Genomic DNA, 17,367 nt, shown 5'->3' with positions numbered 1-17,367 from the left:
CCGACTACTGTGCAGTGCACGCTCAGTGCTTCTACAAAGCAGTATTCACTCAACCCTCCATATAGCACATTCTGCTGTAGTATGCCCCTTCTGTACTGACAAAAAAACAAAACAAAACTGCCAACTATTGTTATCTACCTGACTCTATTGTACAGTTCTTCACTGATTAACGTTGCTGTTGCAAAGTCATACTATGTATCATATATGTATATATATGACTATGTGTGTGTATATATACTGCACTATATACATACTAAATGCTATGAACAAGCCTTTGTGTGTTGTTGGTCAAAAAGTGGTCTTGATTGTAAAATAGCATGAATAGTAATATGTGCGAATAAGGGAGATATGATCCCAAAGAAAAGCCTTTTAATATGGAAGTCACAATCGAAGTTTGATGGTTTGCTAAAATGAGGATTGGCTGCAGGTTGCCACCGTGTATGAGGTTCGCGTTTACGCACTGAAGAACTCCCTGAGCAGCCGACCTCTGGTTGGAGAGGTCACCACTAATGAAGGTCAGTGAGCTTAACTGCTCTGTGTGCTCCCATGTACGATTTACAGCTCATCATTTTCCGTGCACCACAAAATGGCTGCATGTTTGGAATTGAAACGGGTCAGACTGCAATTATGTCCTGTAATTGTTTGAGACATCAGGGTATATTAAAACATGCCATTGACACCACATAACGGTTGTCCTGGATTATATTGTCATTTGTTAGTTTATATTTGTAATTATTTTATCATTATCATTTATCATTTTATCATCTATCATTATTTACAGCATTAACAATGAAGCTGGCTTTAACTGGACTATTTTTATTTAGGGAAGGGTGCAGAACACTGGGTGTTTTCTCTCAATTGCTTTCTCTCTTACTCTGAATATCTAGGATTACTCAGAATATAAAAAATAGATGAGCTAATTGTTGACAACATTTTTTTTGTTTTGTTTTGGGGGGGGGGGGGGTTTGTTTGTTTTTGCACCTGAATCATTCTTGTTAATAAATTATAATCCTGCAGACATTAGCCCACCTCGGCGTGTGCGCATCTCCGAAATGAAGGACTCTAGCGTCACGCTCGCCTGGCGCACTAAGATCGAGCCAATGACGGGCTTCCTCGTTGAGGCCACTCCCACCACTGGCAGTCACCAACCCATTAGGAAGGTGGTGCCAGCTGAAGAGCGCACTGTCACCATCACAGGTAGGACATGGTTGTCATGGTGAAGCTTCCAGCTGTTAAAGGTGCAGTTTCAACAAAGAGGCTAAAATGGCTATTTGCAAGTGTTTGGCAGATGAGTATTTTAACTGCATTTAAAAGGGAAAGACCTAGCTAGCATTTTTGGCTGGACTACGCCTGTATGTTTGAACCAGCCAGGCTTTTATTCATTCCACTGCTAGGTGATGCATCCTGTGTTCACTCTTTCAGGTCTGCAGCCAGGTATCAAATACAGGATAAGCATCTACACCCTAAACGGAGAAAGTCGCAGTGACCCTTTCACCCTCATAGTCACCACAGGTACGTTCTCCACCTTTGACATGCTGACGATAAGAACAACTCCACTGTCCGACACCCTGCAGCTGAAAGACACTGACCCTCACCCTCACGCTGGGGATACAGTCAGGCCAGTCCTGCTTCACCTGCTTGTTGGGGCTCCTGCATGAAAATTAGCTACATTTCACCAAGTGGGTCTTGCTGATGAACAGAGAGTACATGCATATTTGCGGCTCTTCTTCGGGGTACTGTCTGGTTGTCATGGTGACAGCAGTGATACAAGACCTCTTTTAATATTGTGGAAGCTAAAGATAGCTTAGGATAGATTTAAATATGAAACATGATTAAAGCACAAAGATTGAATTGAATGTGCCATTCAGCTCTGTGTGTTTGTGTGTGTGTTTGCTCAGCTCCCCCAACTGTCCAGCCTCCCACCAACCTGCAGTTCACCTCCCTCACCCCAACTTCCATCTCCTTTGCCTGGCAACCGCCCACCAGCTACATCACAGGGTATTATATCACCTATGAGGAGGCAGGGAGCAGTCCACGTGAGCTCTTACCACGCCCACATGCTGGCGTCAATTACGCCACCATCACTGGTATGATCACCTGCATATATAAATTTTACACACACACACACACACACACACACACACACACACACATATATATATATATATATATATATATATATATATATATATATATATATATATAAACATTAATATTCATACCTTCATGCCAGGAAAATTATTTTTTTCTTTTAGGTTTGAAACCAGCAACTGAATACATCATTAAGATCATTGCTCTCCAGAACACCAAAACAAGCCCCCCACTAGTAGGCAAAGCAAGGACCCGTAAGTGTAAAATGCACACGCACACACACACACATACACACAAATACATTTCGATAAAAGGTGTACTCCTTCAAAACATCTTTTCGTTGCCCTCTGGCAAAAGCAGACAAAAAGAAGTTTTGAATTGCTAGCATGACTCTGCTTAACTGCTTCTGGAATGAACATTTTACAGCTTGCTCAGTAGCATTAAAGTCAATGACAAAATGACAACTAAAACTGTTATAGCTGAATGCTTTAGAGACTGAGTACAGCTCATGTAGATGAGCTGTAATGTAGACCAAAGTCTGTTCCTGTCAGAAATTCTATGGAATGTAATTCTGCCGTTAACTGGAGGCAACCTGCAATGCAGTGGCTGGTGCTTACAAGATCCACCAAGGAGAAGCTTTTGTTTGTTAAAGGCCTCAGTTCGATCCGCTTTTAAAGGACATTTCACCAATATTTCTACATTTCTTGTTACTTTATTCCATGTTTAATATCTAATTTTGTGATATTAAACACTGTCTCCTTGGCTGGATCTTCAATGCCCCTCCTGGCTGTTAGTTGCTACTGCAACAGTCTTTGCCCCCTACTGCTTTGCTGCTAACCACCCTCTTCCGCTCAGAGGAACCCACATCGCTTTTGCTGCCCACTCCCCCGCGCCATGGCTCCCATGACCGCCTGGATGTGCCCGAGGTGGATGTGGAAGACAACAGGGTGCACGTGGCGGGCCCCACGGCCCAGCCGGACCTGGGCGGCCATGGGCAGCATGTGGAGTACACAGAGTACAACAACAGACCCAGCCAGCCCAGCGGGGACTACCAACCCAGCATCAATCGGCCCCATGTCCCCGGAGTCGGGGAGACACTGGTGTACATCCCTAAGGCAGGATCGGATGGGGGCCGGGTGCCCGTGATCGTCCAGGTGAATGAGAGGCCCGGTTATGGCCTCCCTTTTGGTTTTCCAGAGAACCAGACAGGGACGCCGCAGGAGGCCCAGACCCAGACCACCATCTCCTGGCCGCCTTTCCAGCAGAGCTCTGCCTACCTGGTTTCCTGCCACCCCATCACACATCAGGAAGAGAAGGCATTCCAGGTGAGAAGCATACAATATGGGAAATCCAGGAATTTAACAGTAATGTTAACAATAATGTTTTATGCCCATATATCAAGTGTGGTCATTGATGAACTGACTTGACCTCCAAAAGAGTTTTTATGGCAGGAATAGGAAAGATACTGTACATGCATCACCAGACTGCTGCTTCATTGCAGATGCGCATCCCAGCCACCTCCACCACTGCCACACTGATCGGCCTCACTTCAGGAGCCTCATACAACGTTATCGTGGAGGCACTGAAGGGGGCGCTAAAGCACAAGATCCTGGAAAAGATCATCACCGCTGGGAACACGGGTATGAAAGAGAACAGGGCTGCTCCACTCCAGCTTTCTTTCACACCCCGGGGCAAATTATTTGTTTCTTAAGTCTCATTTTTAGGCCGAGTGTCCAGTTTGCAGTTTATCTTTTTGAGTGTAGTAGCACAGGCAAGCATGTCCATAATGGTTATTACATTATCAACGCAGCTGTGCGTATGCAGACGAATCCAGGGCTAGACACTGACATGGACATTTCACCTTGGATTCACATTTGAGCATCTCCAGGGGTTTACAAACATATTCAGTGCCAACAACAGCAGCAAAAGCCAGAGAGTGTCATGGCATGTGTGTTGCTGTTGTCACCTTGAATGAGGGACGTGAACTCATTCATGATGTTTATGTTTCTTTCCCTATGCACATTTATGTCAAAGCTAATAGTCCGAATACACATTTTTGAAAAATAAGTTTTAAAAAAGTGTGAACTTATAGACTCCACCAACAGACTTTTCTCATTCACATAAATGTTTTTACAATTCAGTGTGATCTTTGCTTTCTCATCTATACCCTTCAGTTGCAGGGGGGCCTGCTCCACCCAGCAGTGACTCGTGCTATGACACATTCACCGCTACCTACCACGAGGTTGGGGATGAGTGGGAGCGCATGTCTGAGACAGGCTTCAAGCTCTGGTGCCGATGCCTCGGTCTGGGAAGCGGCCATTTCAGATGTGACTCGTCAAGTATGTAACCCCATGAGCATAATGGTGCAAATACAGTTTTTGAGTACGACCTACCAAATAATCTGCCACCGTTTTTCTTTGAACATTATGAAACAAATCGATTTCCCACGTAGCCAAAGTTTTGTTCTCCTAGGAACATCAAGTCTTCCAGCAAAATCAGGGAAAACATGCTGGCTATGCTACCTGTTTTGGTTTGTGATGTATTGTGTGATGTATTTCTTTAGGTACCCTATTGCTTGGAAAAATATCTGGATTTTACTCAGAGCTCTGGTCCCTGGAAGCCCACTGATTATCAGTGTGTGCATCTAATAGTGTATGTAGATACATTGACCTAAGAGTTCCCTGCAAAGGTTTCATTCCAAACTTGTAGAGAATGAAAACATTCAGTTCAGAAGGATCTTCCAACTGTTAGTTATCATGAGGTTAAAATTGGCTATAGCAGCTGATAGCCGACATCAATCAGATGGGTTCGATAGTCTGCAGCAAAAAGGAACTGACAAGAGAAACAAAACAAAAGACACACTGGACGATACACTGGCACTGCGTAGGGACCCTGTGGAATGGAATGCAGCTTATATCTAATGGTGTATGTACATAGTGTGCATCTAAGCTCCCACCTTTCTCTTTCCTGCAGAGTGGTGCCACGACAATGGTAACAACTATCGCATCGGGGAGAGGTGGGACAGGCGGGCTGAGAATGGTCACATGATGAGCTGCACCTGTCTTGGCAATGGCAAGGGAGAGTTCAAATGCGAGCCACGTAAGTCCTCTCCTCCCTCACCTCACCCTTGGCTGGCGACCTGCTCAGTCCGTCTTTCTCTTGAATCGGCTTAAGAATCATGATGTTACTTGAAGGCTGATTTGGTGAAATCAAATGTCACATTACAGACGAGTCAACGTGTTATGACGATGGGAAAATGTACCACATTGGCAACCAGTGGCAGAAGGAATACCTCGGCGCTATCTGCACCTGCACCTGCTACGGCGGACAACAGGTATGGTATCGGATTTATCATCACGTTAACACGGCTACGAGGTAGTGCAACATGGAAATGAGAGTGTTTATGGGGCAAAGGGTTTCTAATTGAATTGTCATTTATAGGATCTTCAAAAAAGTCAGTGCTGCTGTAGTTCCTGTGAAATATGTCATGGGATTTATGATAGACCTTTATGGAAAACTTAGCATAGTGAAAAAGGGACATGGGAAACAAAACCACAGAGGCTCTGGGTGGTTCTCAGCTAGGACAGCTTATACATGTCTCCTCTTAACTGTGCACGTTCCTCGTCAGGGCTGGCGCTGTGAGAACTGCAGAAGGCCGGGAGCAGAGATCGACGCTAGCCTGCTGCAGCCAGTCCATTCGGACAAACTCAGCCTTTCCCGGGACAGCACGCTACGCAAAGTGGTAAGCCTGCATCCCCCACAGCAGTAAGAAAATCCCCCTTAGCAAAGTGTACTTATATGCCTCTTTTTGCCCCCAGAACATTCAGTGCCCCATTGAGTGCCTCCGTCCAGACCTTTTGGCTGACGCTGTTGCCAACCACAACCCCAGAGAGTGAGGTCCGCAGAGCCCTTTGGACCGCTGCATGACCCCCAGATATTCTTCCCAAACCCCATATGGGGCACTGTATGGCAATGTGATGTTTGTAAGACTGTACTAACCCCTTAGTGTCCTAAAGCCCTCGTAACGTTTACCATATTCACTGTCGCTGCCCTACTGCTGCTTCTCAACAAGCAAGCTGACATGATTCCATTGTAACACAGGACCCCCCTTCCCCCCTTCGCTGATTGTAATTGGTTGTATTGTCGGTAAGGCTAACTGATTGGCTTTTTTTTTTTTTTTTTACCTCATTTAAAGACTTTAAGAAGGCAATAATCAAATTTTAGCATTGCAGTTTGCCACTCAGACTGTAAATTATTAGTATTTTCAACTGCATCTGAAGAACTTTTCTGAAGTGAACCATGGTTGATTCTAGATATTTTATTTTATTTTTTTTCAATAATAAACTACCTTACCAGTATGATCAGAAAAAAAATGTAATCAGGTAATAAATCTATTTTTGTAAATGTGCGTGATGCAAAACAATGACAACAGAAATCCAGCACTGTATTGTAAGAATGTACCATTCTGCTACACACAGAGGTTTCTTTCAGGTTTTAAATTTGCCCTTTATAGGTTCTAAAAGTGTTTATCTTCTAAGGCTCAAGTTTATTTGAAGCCAGCACTGTTTTTAGATTATTATTCTTGATTTTGGTAATTTGTTTAATTTCTTTACTTTTTATTAGTTTATTTTTTTTCCCTTGGTTCCTGAAGTGTTCTTTTTAAATGCCTGCAGGAGAGTACTTTTTTTTGTACTGTCGGTGCCAAGTCTTCACTACTGTCAACTTTCCATTTTTGATAAAAGTTTTACAAAGACCATCATGGCTGTGTTTAATGTGCCTTCTTGCATTTCTACATCGATCAAACAGGGTAAACTAACTTGAACAAACTAGTCATGGGCATCTTATCCTTCTGTTCACAAGCTTCAGAAAAATTGTGTATATGTATCCCGTGGTAATCAGCGCACTACGGGCTATAACCCATAAACTGGCAGAATAGCTACAACAGATCCCAGGAACAACATCCAAGATCTCATTCCAGAAGAGTGCAGTGCTGAGAGCAACTAAGATACTACACAGGACTCTGAAGCTCCCAGGCCTCTGGCAGAGGACCTGAGCTTGAAGGAAAGATTTTATATATATATATATATATATATATATATATATATATATATACATATACACACACACACACATACAGGTGCATCTCAATTAATTAGAATATCAAAAAGTTAATGTCACTCATTCAATTCAAAAAGTGAAACTTCTCTATTATATAGATTCATTGCACACAGACTAATCTATTTCAAGCATTTATTTCTTTTAATGTTGATGATTATGTCCTACAGCCAATGAAAACCTAAAAGTCAGTATTTCAGAAAATCTTATATGATCAATTCAAAAAATTATTTTTAATACATAAATGTTGGCCTATTGAAAATTATGTAAGGTATAGGCACTCAATACTTGGTTGGGGCTCCTTGATAGGTTGCTTTGAAATCAGCTCATCTGCATTGTTGGATCTGGTGTCTCATCTTCCTCTTGACAATACCCTATAGGTTCTCTATGGGGTTTAGGCCAGGTGAGTTTGCTGGCCAATCAAACACAGTGACACTGTGGTTATTAAACCAGGTATTGGTACTTTTGGCAGTGTGGGCAGGTGCCAAGTCCTGCTGGAAAATGAAAAGTACATCTCCATAAAGCTTGGCAGCAGAGCATAGCTGTGCTCTAATATGTCCTGGTAGATCACTGCACTGACATTGGACTTGATATAACACAGTGGACCAACACCAGCAGATGACAAGGATCCCCAAACCATCACTGATTGTGGAAACTTCACACTAGACCTCAAGCAGCTTGGACTGTGTGCCTCTCCATTCTTCCTCCAGAATCTAGCACCTTGATTCCCAAATTAATTGCAAAATTTAATTTAATCTGAAAACAGGACTTTGGACCACTGAGCTATAGTCCAGTCCTTTTTCTCCTTGGCCCAGGTAAGATGCTTCTGACATTTGCTTAACACAAGGAATGCAACAGTTGTAGGCCATGTCCTGGATATATCTGTGTGTGGTGGCTCTTGAAGCACTGACTTAAGCAGCAGTCCACTCCTTGTGAATCTCCCCCAAATTCTTGAGTCACCTTTTCTTGACAATCCTTTCAAGGCTGTGGTTATCTCTGTTGCTTGTGCACTTTTTTCTACCACACTTTTTCCTTCTACTCAACTTTCCATTTATATGCTTGGACCACTCTGTGAATAGCCAGCTTCTTTAGCAATGACATTTTGTGGCTTACCCTCCTTGTGGAGAGTTTCAATGACTGCCTTCTGGACAACTGTCAAGTCAGCAATCTTCCCCATGATTGTGTAGCCTATTGAACGAGACTGAGGGACCATTTAAAGACTTAGGAAACCTTTGCAGGTGTTTTGTGTTGATTGGCTGATTAGTGTACGACACCATGAGTCTACAATATTAAACTTTTTCCACAATATTCTAATTTTCTGAGATACTGACTTTTGGGTTTTCATTGGCTGTAGGCCATAAATCATCAACATTCAAAGAAATAAATGCTTGAAATAGATCACTGTGTGTAATCAATCTATACAAGTTTCACTTTTTGAATTGCTGACAAGTTAAATTTCAATATTCTAATTTTATTTAATTATTTCAAACAAACCCCCCCCCCCATGAAGCTACAAGCCTATCGTAACAATCAAGAACACTTACGCCTTACTAACACCTGTTCAAAGAAGAGAATGCACACTGAGAAAACATGTTTCATTTCTTTAGTTGCAGTTGCATTGGTGAACAAACACAAGTACAGTAGTCTAATGGAATGTGAATCACAGAGCTGTGTTAGTTCTGTACCATACTGTTCTGCTATTTAACAGTTTAAATCAAAGGCTAATTTTCAAATTAACACCTTCTAAGGTAGAAGCTATTGCCAGGTGTGTTTAATTGTAGCCTAAATTACACTTAAAAGAATGTAATTAAACTTCTACTAGCACTCCTTAAATTCCTTACTACTAGATAAAGTTTAGCAGATAGGCTGTAGGTGAAGGACTCCCTGCAGCCCAGCAAGCCATGGTTCACATGAGTTGGGGAGCAGGATGTAGAAAATGTGTAGACCAGGCAAGAGACTATGGTGGATAGGAGATAAATCGAATTTTAAGAGCAGACAGAACTTGGTCCAGATTCAGGACGGGGACGGGGATGGATGGAGGGCTTGCTGTTGCACAGACCTGTGTAGGTGAGTGCACATGTGGGGTGCAAGAAGGCATTCAGTGGTGGAACAGGCGCAGGTTCGTGTGCACCAGAGTGATGCCCAGATCATTACAGGCGCTGATAACCACCTCGTCAGCGGTGGAGCCAGACGGAGCAGCGATGTACTCAACGCCACTCTGGAAACAAACCCGGGCAGACAGAGGGAACCCCATGTAAATATATTCACTGAAAACACATAGCCAGCTCCAATAACAGCAATGTGTTGGGAGGGAGGGGGTTTAAAAGAAAGAATAGACAGGGTTTTTACCCGTTTAGCGCGGTCAACATTGTCTCGGAAGGGGAAGAATGCATCAGAGCTGAGAGCTACAGCTTGCTGGGAGCTGAGCCAGTTCTTCCTCTCTGTCTCTGACAAAGGCTCAGGAACATCCTCAAAGAGGGCTTTCCAAGCAGCCAGGTCCGGGCCCTGAGATACAGACAAGAGACACCCCAACACACCCGCAGCTGCCCAAACTGATACGAAACAAAGAAAAAACAAAGACTACAATGGAAACGGGTTGTAATAATATCTGAGCTCTCACCAGTGTGGATGGTAACGTACCTCCCCAATGGTGCCGCTGACGTACTGGTCGATGGCGTTGGCCATGTCGGCACGCTTTACGCCGGTGCGGAACTTCATGCCCAGCACTAGAGGGTGGTGACGTAGCCACCAGTTATCTGCCTTGTCTCCTGCCAGCCGTGTGCAGTGGATGCGGGACTGCTGCCCAGCGCCAATGCCGATCACCTACACACACACACACACACACACACACACACACGTCAACCAAACCCAACATAACCAACCCGACTGCTTTGTTCTCTGTTGACCGTGTGATTACCTGGCCGTCCTTGGCATAGCAGACAGAGTTGGACTGGGTGTACTTCACAGCAACAGTGGCAACGATGAGGTCCTGCAGGGCCCTCTCTGGCAACTAACAGGGGGACAAAGAAGGGGTGTGGTTTGAGCTGCATGACACACCCACCAAACATCACTTAATCACCACGCTGCTGTATGCTGGCGGGTACCGAGCCCTTGGAGACCACGTTCCCGAAGATTCCTCTATCAACAAGCGTGCTGTTCCTCTTTTGCTGGAGGTGCAGGCCAAACAGCACTCGTACCTCCTCTTCATCAGGCTCATATGCTGGGTCCATCTGAGAGGGGGCGTGTTAAAAAGGCCACAAGTCACATAGACGCTAGCGCAGATAACAAGGCTAGGGGCTCTATTTTTAGTGCCATGCCAGCATCAAATGACAAATATACAAACAAACATTTAAACAGGAGATATTTTAATAGTACACAGATTTAGAAAGTGACTTCCATTCTGAGCAGGCAACTCTTTCTAGTGACAGTGCAGTGAATGATGAAAGCATTTCAACTGGCTCTGGGCCACTGGGCTGCATGGCTTAATTTAAATAACACTGTTGTTCATTATCATCATATGAGGATTTCTAAGGAAGCAATAATTCAAGAAAACAAGAACATGCCTAGTAAAAACAAAATAACTGCTAGTGTGTTTAGCTAGTATGTCACTTGCATGCCAATAAACAGACCATCTTTTGCTGAAAAGATGTGGTGGTGTTTATTGTTGTCAAACTGAAACATCAATATCAGAGGAGTGAAAGTGTGTGAAAGGAGACAAGCGAGTTTAGCTCTTGTTCATCCAAGTAGATGCTACCTGCAGGATGCAGTAGTTTCCATTCTTCTTTTTGGAGAGAATGCGAAGGGCCTCATCCTCATAGCCAGGAGCAATGATGCCATCCGAGACCTGGAAAAGCAAAAGGAGTATTCAAACAATCAGCTGACATGGCTGACTGCAACATTTTCATGCTAGCTTGTGTGCTGGTCAAATGGATGCGATGCTTAAAGTTGGTGAATGGAAGAAGTGAAACGACGGGTGCGATCTTTTGAAATTATAACCACCCCCGCACTCCCCTCTTAATTCGTCCCTCAACCTCAATGCTGGGTATGTGAAGCCAGATAATTACAGATCCTGCCTAGGTCTTGTACTGGCAACCTTCTGATTACTAGTCAAGTACCTTAACGACTGAGCTACCACTGACCCAGTTCATGAACCCAAGCAATCTACTGAGGGGAACAAATGGGCCAAACTCCTGTAGGCCCAGCAGATCCTCAAGGTGTCAGCAGAGTATCAGCTCGAACCTCTATTGGTCCACCCAACATTCACACCTGACCACCCATGAACGCACCTCTCTTGAGATGATCTTAGCAGTAGCAACATCACATGGGTCAGAAAGAGCGATGAAATCTCCAAAGGAAGACATTCTGTCTGCACCTGAAAAGACAGTCCTGAGACATTTTAAATGTTCATTCTCGCGCAGTTACCAAGCATCCTCGCCTCCACGCCATGTGATCCAGCGCATAAGAGTCAAGTAGCCTTTATACCTGAAGAGAGTTGCACTTAAATTGCTGAAAGGCAAAAGGATAAACACGAGCGAGCAAGTCCACATTCAAGCAAGCCCACATGTGCTATACCTCTGGCTCTGGCATAGGCAATGGCAAGGGGGGTAAGGTCCTTCAGCATGTCGTGTACCATGCACACCTTGGCCTCCTCTTCAGTCAGCGCGACGCCGACTGCAGCCCCTGCAATGGCGTGCCAAAGAACAGTCAGTCAAATACAGACGGGGACAAATGGTTTGGTACCCTTACAATTCACAAACAATGCATCATTCCTCCAGATGAGGAATACAATTAAACGCAGTTGTCTCATGTAAGCCTTACCTACATGTCTGGTATGTCTGAGAAAGGCAAAGTGTGAAGAGAGAGAAATTGTGCAGAGACACTAAAACGGCATTAATACATTTGATGGAACCAATAGAAAAAAGTGATAATTGTATTAGTGACATTTCAAATGGTTTTCTTTAATTATCACACATTTTCAGTCTTATAAATCAGTCAGTCATTCAGCCTATTTATATGGAGAGATGATCAAAGTAAACACTCTCTTGTCTGGCATCATGGCACCACAATGAACACAGGCCAGAGAATAGAGTTGTATGAAGAGGTCAAAATGAAAATATTGACAAGCATGCAAAAAGATAAAAATTATATGACCAGCTCCAAGCAGTGACCACAGTTGCAAATTTTATCAAGAAGTTTAAAATGTAGTCAGCCTCCTTATATGACAAGATGAGGGAGAAGAGAAGGGGGGAGGGGGGGAGCCAAGGAAAACTTCCAAAGAAACAAAAGCTGAACTGCAAGGTCAAGGTGTTCAGCTGGGTCAGACCACACCATTTGAACAACAGTGGGCTCCATGGAAGAAGACCTATAAGGACTCCACCACTGATGCAAAAACCAAAATGTCAGAACGGAATTTGCTAAAATGCATATTGACAATGTTTCTGGGAGAAAATCCTTTGGACAGATGAGAAAACTGGAGCTTTTTGGCAAGTCAGGTTTAAATGTTCACAGACAAAAAAATTAAGCTTTCAAAAGATAAAACCATAACTTAGGTGAAACATGGAAGAGGTTCAAGGGCTGCATGGCTGTGTCTGGCCCAGGGTGCCACAAATCAGTGCAGGGCTCAATGGCTTATGGCCAAGGTATTCTGGAGCAAAACAATGGCCAGCGTCAGAAAGCTCTCTCAGTTGCAGGTCATGGAACCTCCAACAGATTAATCACCCAAAACACACAGCTAAAAATGCCCAAGAATGGCTACGCACAAAACATTCAAATCAAAAGCATGCATGTGCAAAGCTGAAACATGCAGTCTTCAAAGCTGAGACACTTGGAGATATCTGCTCAGGATGATTTGGCCAAAGTACCTAATGACAGGTGTAGAAGTCTCATCGACAGCTATGGAAATATCATTTGTAAGGACTGCTTCTAAGGGTTGTGCAACAAAATATTTGATTAAGGGTCCCCTGATTTTTGTCTATGCCATTTTCATTTGCTTTATTAAGTAAAAATATTCTGTTGAATCAAAAACCAAATGCAAGTCAGATTAAAAAAAAAAAATGAAATAAATAATGATGGATGCAAATTACTTTTGTGGGTTTAAAGTTATTTTAGAGAAATTTGTGGGTTATTCCTTATTTGTGGAAGGATACCAACAAATTTGTCCACATCTACATATGTGCGAGAGAGAGAACAAGGTGATAGGTCAAGAGCACTTTTGCTAGACAACTGAAAGAAGAACAAGGTGTGTAGCTCAATACGGTTAAATAGGGTGTGTGTGTGTGTGTGTGTGTGTGTGTGTGTGTGTATGGGCATATTTGTGTGACAAACCTAAGACATGCATATTCAACTGCAGAGCCAAATGTGTTTGTGAGTGTACAAGTATAATCATGTTGCAGATCTTGTGCAGCTAGTAAGTCTGTGGACATGTGTGTGTGTGTATGGTCACTAACCAGCCGGACTGACGTGCTTAAAGGATGTAGCAGCGGGTATCCCCAGAGCACTTTTCAGCTCTCTGACCAGCTGCCAGGCGTTGAGAGCGTCGCACAGGTTTATGAAACCTGGAGAACCATTTAATACTGAGAAAGAGAGCAAGAGAGAGTGAGACACACATATTTGACTACAGAACCAGAACAATCCCCGCCCCAACCATTAGAAGTACAGGTCCAGCATAGCGTTCGTGTACCTGTCAGTGGCAGGACAGGCCGTAAGGTGTAAAGCTGCGCTGGAGTCTGGTGCGGGTTCATGCCATAGCGGAGCGGTAGCTGGGACACCCCACAGCTGTACTCGCGCCGGAAATAACCAGCAATCGCCTCGTCATACTCAGCCGTGTGGGTGAATGCCTGTGGGGGTGGGGCAGGGGTGCAAGTACATGTGAGAAAATTATATACACACCATGCAAGACAACACACAATGAGCAACAACAGAAGCAACTGAGACAATTACTTTGGAAACATGAATTGGGGGAAGAAAAAAAATGCTGTACAAGAATATATTTACTACTTATGTTCACATGGTTTAAAAGCTTCTCATTTCATGAGACTCCAAAATATTTATTATTTTGCAGAAAATGTGTCAACAAAAAGCCCTGATGTTGACATTCTGTGTTCCATCTTCTCTGCTAGAGGTTGTTCACCTCAAAAGGTCACAGGAGGACTTGCAATGTCCCATGCAATGAACTGGCAGATAAAAGACACAAAGTATTACTCCAGAGGACACAAACTCCATGGCCTTGTCCATCTGGACTTTGCCCACTGGTGACAGCTTTGAGGGGTCAATGAGGATCTGGGCCAAGAGACAATGGCTAAAGCTGAACACGGAGCATAATTCTTAGTCTCCACACGGTTCACGCGCCTCCAAAAACAAGCTGTGAAAATGAGAAATAGTTAAACAGAAAGGGACCAATGGTGCAATCAGCAGATGCAAGATGAAGAATAGATTTTGCAGCCAGTCCTTAAGATCGGAGGCCAAATAACCATAGAGGGAGTCACTTGCTAGGGATTAGAGTGTGTTAATAAGAACTTCTACTGGTGTGCAAGTCTGAACAGGCTGACTGCAGCTGCTTTTCTATGCTTTTTTCCTGGATGAATGCATTCATGTTTCCTAAAGCAACCTTTATGCTAGGTGGTTTTAGCATAGTATTTTTTAAACACTAGTGTCACCATTATGTTGAGAGTGGACTGACCATTGGTGATGAGCTGAAAGATTGCAAACACACATTGTGCACAGCAACAGAAGGACCAGCTTCCAACCATACACCTACAGCTCATTTCTAATTATTAAATAATTTTCCCAAAGTGGGTGGAATAGGTATTTAGGGTCATTTTCATCAAAAATAATATTCATCATGCTGCTGGTGCAGAAGTGTGACCCTCATTAAGTTGAATATGGCCTAGTTGGGTACTTGTAATGGTTGTTATGTTTACCTTAAGAGCAAGAGTCTTGCGGGTATCAAGAGTGCTATCGTGGTTGTCGGAGGCCTCCATCTCTTTGGCAACCAACTCGTAGTCGGCTGGGTCACAAACAACGGTCACTCGTGCGTGGTTTTTGGCTGCAGCACGAAGGAGAGTGACGCCACCTGAACAGGAAAGGGTTAAATGACTTTAGCGTGTGGCCATCAGCACTGGACTCATGATCAGAATGTAATCCAATGCTATAAGTGCCAGTTTATACATGCACAATGAAAACCACTGACAAATTGCATAGTTTAGTTCTAGTTCCTCCAACACAATACACTGACCACCTGAAAGATTTGATGAGTAGCCAACAGAATTAGCATATCAGGCCCCAGTAGTCAACAATACAAAGATCTCACTAAGGTATTGAGTAGATCTGTGTGTGTAGAACATATCCAGTCACAAAAAACTAACCAATGTCGATCTGTTCCACTGCATCAGCCACAGTCACATTAGGGGACATGATCGTCTTCACAAAAGGATAAAGGTTACACACAACCACTCTGGAGAAAGGCAAACACAAGATAACAGGAAATTAGGACTACCTACTAGCCACAACCTGAGCCTATGGAAAAACTGACCCAATTTAACTATAGGATCTAGATAAAAGCTCATCACTTTAATGCTTGAGACTTTAAAACTCTCCAATGCCTATAACTAGTGTGAGATGTACACATGCCAGAACTACATATCATAAGCACATTTTTGCACTGTGTAAAAATTGATAAATTACTCCATAACAAAGGCTTCTTGCTAGAACCATGTGGGATTACGTGCTAACCAGATTCTAATGTAAACCACTGTAGGCAGCATGGTAATTACCCTGAGACCAGACTAAGTAAAAATGGTCACACTATACAAAGCCAACAATCCTTGAGCCAACACTAAACAAGAGAGTGGTGGCCAATATTTCTGTCTTAAACCAGCCATCACGTGGAGTTCTTTCGTCCGGTAAGATACTGTTTGAACGAGGCCAAAAACTGTTTAGATAAGAAATGAACCATGTTAACCATCGCAAGCTTCTTATTGATCGTCAACCTTACCGCACAAGACTGAAGCCTTGTTTTTCCATGTCAGCCTGGTCAGACGGAGTATGTCTGGCCAGAATCCCACTATGGACCGCCGGGTGAAGGGTCTTGACCCTACCGCCTAGCATCTCGGGGAAACCAGTGAGCTCCGATACATCTCTGATAACAGAGAGGGGGAGAAAGCGAATATTCGAACATTTCATTTGGTATAAATAAGAGTAAGATTTGTTGTTCTCTGTGAGACCTAACCAGTTATGATACCTCACAGAGACGCCAGCATCGCGCAAGGTTTTGGCCGTGCCTCCCGACGCCACAAGAGAGAAACCCAGCGACATTAGTCTCTTGGCGAAATCAAGTAGCCCGGTCTTATCCGACACACTCAAGAGGGCTGACAGAAACAGATTAACAGCGAGAACAGCAAATGATACATTTGATTGCACCGTTCTTGCAACAGGTGTACTGTGAAGGACAATAACTGCAAAAATGTTTGCGATAGGAAGTTAGAGAAAGCTAGGACAGCTAGCTAGGTTAGCTACGTTAATGATTTTAGCAAATTCCCAATCCTGGTTTGCTAAGACATAAAAGCACCTCCAGTTTCGTTCTTGAAAACGCATTCAAGACGTTACCGATATTTGACACTCAATATCTGAGATGTACAAATTACAAACTGTTTGGGGAAAGAATTTGGATGTTCGTCGCCGATAACTTCGAAACTGTCAACAAAGTTCACGAAAACGTTTTAATCGCCTTCTAGTTTGGATAATGCACACAACAAAGTGGAACAGAGAAAGAAAACCGAATGATTTACCCAGCTCGGAAGCCATTATAATACGAAGGCCTGTTGATAGAGACCCAGAAGTTATAGAATATGCTCAATGGGATTTGGCTTCAGGCGGACAAATCAAAACACGTGGATTCAAAAAAAATTATCCGCCTAATTGCATTCTGGGAACTGTATTTCGCAACTGTGTCTGCCGTCTAATTTGATAACGTGTTAAAGTTCCAAGGCAAATAACACAATATAACAGCCTAGGTTATGGGCCTAGTATTATGGCCTAAAACATACGTCTAACAACGACTCTGAACCAAGATGTAAGAACAACTTAATAGATAGACCTAAACTAGGCTGCTGAAATCAATCAAATAAATGTTAACGCTATGGGTGAACTATTGCCACCAAGGGG

At 43.4% G+C, this 17,367-nt stretch overlaps 2 protein-coding genes across 4 annotated transcripts in view; one reads left to right on the top strand and one right to left on the bottom strand.

The window, feature by feature from the left end:
* The window catches only part of fn1b (fibronectin 1b), a 30,520-nt gene extending 23,670 nt beyond the window's left edge, over positions 1 to 6,850 (top strand). For all 3 annotated transcript variants that reach the window (XM_035535008.1, XM_035535007.1, XM_035535006.1), the window contains 12 exons: positions 428 to 515; positions 1,018 to 1,197; positions 1,423 to 1,512; positions 1,899 to 2,087; positions 2,256 to 2,345; positions 2,947 to 3,416; positions 3,593 to 3,731; positions 4,266 to 4,430; positions 5,065 to 5,190; positions 5,319 to 5,425; positions 5,720 to 5,833; positions 5,910 to 6,850. In XM_035535008.1, coding sequence (XP_035390901.1) covers positions 428 to 515; positions 1,018 to 1,197; positions 1,423 to 1,512; positions 1,899 to 2,087; positions 2,256 to 2,345; positions 2,947 to 3,416; positions 3,593 to 3,731; positions 4,266 to 4,430; positions 5,065 to 5,190; positions 5,319 to 5,425; positions 5,720 to 5,833; positions 5,910 to 5,987 — 1,836 coding nt within the window. In that variant the 3' untranslated portion in view covers positions 5,988 to 6,850. The remainder of the gene's footprint in view (positions 1 to 427; positions 516 to 1,017; positions 1,198 to 1,422; positions 1,513 to 1,898; positions 2,088 to 2,255; positions 2,346 to 2,946; positions 3,417 to 3,592; positions 3,732 to 4,265; positions 4,431 to 5,064; positions 5,191 to 5,318; positions 5,426 to 5,719; positions 5,834 to 5,909) is intronic.
* A 1,944-nt stretch (positions 6,851 to 8,794) lies between these two features.
* atic (5-aminoimidazole-4-carboxamide ribonucleotide formyltransferase/IMP cyclohydrolase) lies at positions 8,795 to 17,102 on the bottom strand. The gene is made up of 15 exons (XM_027012945.2): positions 16,992 to 17,102; positions 16,445 to 16,571; positions 16,199 to 16,342; positions 15,570 to 15,658; positions 15,126 to 15,277; positions 13,886 to 14,042; positions 13,653 to 13,778; positions 11,779 to 11,886; positions 11,493 to 11,578; positions 10,961 to 11,050; positions 10,311 to 10,436; positions 10,124 to 10,216; positions 9,847 to 10,029; positions 9,556 to 9,711; positions 8,795 to 9,424 (listed from the first exon to the last, which is right to left on the bottom strand). Exons 1-15 carry the CDS (start codon positions 17,005 to 17,007, stop codon positions 9,305 to 9,307), a joined length of 1,773 nt encoding a protein of 590 aa, XP_026868746.2. The 5' UTR covers positions 17,008 to 17,102; the 3' UTR covers positions 8,795 to 9,304.
* Between the last annotated feature and the right edge of the window lie 265 nt (positions 17,103 to 17,367).

This window comes from Electrophorus electricus, chromosome 16 (assembly GCF_013358815.1).
Source record: "Electrophorus electricus isolate fEleEle1 chromosome 16, fEleEle1.pri, whole genome shotgun sequence".
Classification (NCBI taxonomy): Eukaryota; Metazoa; Chordata; class Actinopteri; order Gymnotiformes; family Gymnotidae; genus Electrophorus; species Electrophorus electricus.
Note: the sequence above shows the minus strand (reverse complement) of the source record. Positions and strands in the feature narration are given on the sequence as shown.

Bases quoted from the DNA above. Each gene is read 5' to 3' on its own strand.
- atic (XM_027012945.2), bottom strand. The intron at 16,343-16,444 runs GTATCATAACTG...CTCTGTTATCAG, and splicing joins GATGCTGGCGTCTCTGTGAG to AGATGTATCGGAGCTCACTG. The intron at 10,030-10,123 runs GTAATCACACGG...GTGTGTGTGTAG, and splicing joins GCTATGCCAAGGACGGCCAG to GTGATCGGCATTGGCGCTGG.